General features: G+C 50.9%; 1 protein-coding gene across 1 annotated transcript; it reads right to left on the bottom strand.

The window, feature by feature from the left end:
* Positions 1-1,230: 1,230 nt before the first annotated feature.
* LOC311108120 (uncharacterized protein) lies at positions 1,231-3,215 on the bottom strand. Its single transcript, XM_084150757.1, has 2 exons — positions 1,995-3,215; positions 1,231-1,737 (listed from the first exon to the last, which is right to left on the bottom strand). Exons 1-2 carry the CDS (start codon positions 2,922-2,924, stop codon positions 1,615-1,617), a joined length of 1,053 nt encoding a protein of 350 aa, XP_084006883.1. The 5' UTR covers positions 2,925-3,215; the 3' UTR covers positions 1,231-1,614.
* Positions 3,216-3,731: the final 516 nt, after the last annotated feature.

Here is a 3,731-nt window from a genome sequence, read left to right as displayed (position 1 = left end):
ATGAGGGGACACTCCGGAGAGTCCACAATGAAAAAATGGATATACTCCCATAGCCCCCCCCCCCCCACCACACGGACATGCACAGGGACAGTGCGCCGGGTGATGCAGCCCGACCCCAACGGCCGGCCGTCCAGGCCCAAGACAAAGGAGCTGATCGTGGACTTCAGGAAAGGCGGGCCGAACAGGCCCCCATTAACATCGACGTGGCTACAGTGGAGCGGGTCGAGAGTTTCAAGTTCCATGGTGTCCACATCACCAACAAACTATCATGGTCCAAACACACCAAGACAGTCGTGAAGAGGGCACGACAACACCTTTTCCCCCACAGGAGACTGAATAGATTTGGCATGGGTCCCCAGATCCTCAAAGGTTATACAGCTGCACCATCGAGAGCATCCTGACCGGTTGCATCACCGCCTGGTATGTCAACTGCTCGGCATCTGATGGTAAGGCGCTACCGAGGGTAGTGCGTACGGCCCAGTACATCACTGGGGACAAGCTTCCTGCCATCCAGGACCTATATACTAGGCGGTGTCAGAGGAAGGCCCCAAAAATTGTCAAAGACTCCAGTTACCGAAGTCATAGACTGTTCTTTCTGCTACCGCACGGCAAGCGGTACCGGAGCGCCAAGTCTAGGTCCAAAAGGCTCCTTAACAGCTGCTGAACAATTAATCAAATGGCCACCTGGACTACTTGCATTGACCCCTCCCCCCTTTGTTTTTACACTGCTGCTACTCGCTGTTTATTATCTATGCATAGTCACTTTACCCCTACCTATAAGTACAAATTACCTTGACTAACCTGTACCCCCTCACATTGACTCGGTACCGGTACCCCCTGTAAATAGTCTCGTTAATGTTATTTATTGTGTTACTTTTTATTTAATTTTTTACTTTAGTTTATTTAGTAAATATTTTCTTAACTCTATTTCTTGAACTGCATTGTTGGTTAAGGGCTTGTAAGTAAGCATTTCATGGTAAGGTCTACACCTGTTGTACTCGGCGCATGTGACAAATTTTATTTTATTTGATTCGTTTTTACCCCTTTTAAAAAAAAAAGTATTACAAAATCTCTTTCTCTGAGCAATTGTATTAGTATAAAATAATATAATTTCCCAATTTTTTTGGAGCAAACAGTATATCTCTGTATTATTTCTTTTATACAGTCTTTTTTGCTCATGTTTATCAAGATTGTCAATAATTTTGGACCTGACTGTGTGTAGACAAGGTATGTGTCACGATCGTCTTGAAATGAAGCGGGCCAAGGCGCAGCGTTGAATGCGTACATATTATTTATTAAACAGATCACACGATCAAAACAACGAACGAAACGTGAAGTCCTTCGATACACACAAACCAAAAGGAACAAGAAACCACAACCACAAAGTGAAAACAGACAGTTTAAATATGGCTCCCAATCAGAGACAACCAGAAAACAGCTGACACTCGTTGCCTCTGACTGGGAGTCACTTAGGCCAACACAGAAAACAACAACCTAGAAAACCCAACATAGAAACAACCCACACAGAACGAACACACCCTGGCTCAACATACAGAGTCCCGGAGCCAGAGCGTGACAGTACCCCCCCCTAAAGGCGCGGACTGCGACCGCGCCTCAAAAATAGCAAAACAGGGGAGGGCTGGGTGGGCATACTTCCTCGGTGGCGGTTCCGGCTCCGGGCTTGACCACCACCCCTCCATAATCCCCCCGTAGCGCCCCTGGTCCGGTCTGACCCCGCTGGCTGGATCTGGACTGGACATCGACGGAGCAGATTGCTTAACCTCCGTTGTGGAGCAGCTGACCTGTACCTGATCAGGCACCGGACTGACGACGCGCACCCCTGGCTTGGCGCGTGAGGCAGGAACGGACCGGACCTGGCTGACGATGCGCACCCCTGGCTCGGTGCGTGGAGCAGCAACGGACCGGACCGGGCTGACGATACGCACCCCTGGCTTGGTGCGTGGAGCCGGAACGGGCCTCACCGGACTGACTACTAGCATCCCTGGCTTGGTGCGAGTAGCAGGAACAGGCCGGACCGGGCTGGCGACGCGCACCGTAGGTTTGGTGCGAGTGGCATGAACAGGCCGGGTCGGGCTGGCGACGCGCACCGTAGGTTTGGTGCGAGTGGCAGGAACAGGCCGGGTCGGGCTGGCGACGCGCACCGTAAACTTGGTGCGGGTGGCAGGAACAGGCCGGACCGGGCTGGTGACGCACACCGTAGGCTTGGTGCGTGGAGCAGGGACAGGCCGGGCTGGGCTGGCGACGCACCCTGTAGGCTTGGTGCGTGGAGCAGGAACAGGCCGGGCCGGGCTGGCGACGCGCACCGTAGGTTTGATGCGAGTGGTAGGAACAGGCCGGACAGGGCTGACGAAACGCACCACAGACTTGGTGCGGGGAGCAGGAACAGGCCGGACAGGGCTGACGACGCGCACCACAGACTTGGTGCGGGGAGCAGGAACAGGCCGGGCCGGGCTGACGACACGCACCACAGGCTCGATGCGAGGAACAGGAACAGGCCGGACCGTACTGGGGACACACACCACTGGCCCTACGCAGGAATCAGGAACGGGCCGGACCGGACTGGTAACACACCCCAGTACCTCTCGCCGTGCCTCCACACTTTCCCTCTCCTCTGTGACCGGTGGCCCCCTTAACCTGGCGGCCCTCTCTGCCAACCTTCTGCACCACTCTATCCCGTACTCCTGCTGCCCCGTCGTCCACGGCGTGAGCCCCCCCCTAAAAAATTTCTGGGCTTGTCTCTCCCCCGTGGACCAGGCCTCCATGGTTCTCGTCCAATTCTCTCTCCACTTTTCGTAATTCCAGCCTTTCTCCTCATCACGCTGCTTGACCCAGTCGTGGTGGTTTCTTCTGTCACGATCGTCTTGAAATGAAGCGGGCCAAGGCGCAGCGTTGAATGCGTACATATTATTTATTAAACAGATCACACGATCAAAACAACGAACGAAACGTGAAGTCCTTCGATACACACAAACCAAAAGGAACAAGAAACCACAACCACAAAGTGAAAACAGACAGTTTAAATATGGCTCCCAATCAGAGACAACCAGAAAAAAGCTGACACTCGTTGCCTCTGATTGGGAGTCACTTAGGCCAACACAGAAAACAACAACCTAGAAAACCCAACATAGAAACAACCCACACAGAACGAACACACCCTGGCTCAACATACAGAGTCCCGGAGCCAGAGCGTGACAGTATGGACATTTGTTCATATTTTAATAATTTGCTGTATTATCCCACTCAAGCAAATAACCTATTTGAAAATATTCAGTGGTTAAAAATTAATAATACTGTAGCGAAATACATATTAATGACCATATTTAATTTCACTGAATTTCTGAATATGCAAGGAAGGTCTAAAGAAAACCGCCAAAGAAAATCCACTTTAATTAAAGCAAAGGAAAACCCCAAATGAATGTTGCAAAGTATTCCCTGAACTTCACCACAGTCTGCAGAAAGAGGAGGGTCCATTTGCACCACGTACAGCAGCATTCAATATAAATCAAAAGCAGACAGAGAGAGAGAGATTTATCTAAGGCAATTAAAGCAGAGAAACACTGCGATAGATAGTATAAGACTGAGTCTATGTCCCAAATTACACCCTATTCCCTAAGTAGTGCAGTACTTTTGACCAGGGCTCTGGTCAAAAGCAGTGCACTATATAGGGTTTAGGGAGGGTGCCAGTTGGAACATAGAGTGTTGCGTTTTAA

Source organism: Coregonus lavaretus (genome assembly GCF_964263955.1).
Source record: "Coregonus lavaretus genome assembly, chromosome: 33".
NCBI classification, from domain to species: Eukaryota; Metazoa; Chordata; class Actinopteri; order Salmoniformes; family Salmonidae; genus Coregonus; species Coregonus lavaretus.
The sequence above is the reverse complement of the archived record's forward strand: the minus strand, read 5'-3'. Positions and strand labels throughout refer to the sequence as shown.

Bases quoted from the DNA above. Each gene is read 5' to 3' on its own strand.
- LOC311108120 (XM_084150757.1), bottom strand. From the start codon at position 2,924: ATGTACGCATTCAACGCTGCGCCTTGGCCCGCTTCATTTCAAGACGAT. The intron at 1,738-1,994 runs GTAGTCAGTCCG...AGATCCAGCCAG, and splicing joins GCACCAAGCCAGGGATGCTA to CGGGGTCAGACCGGACCAGG.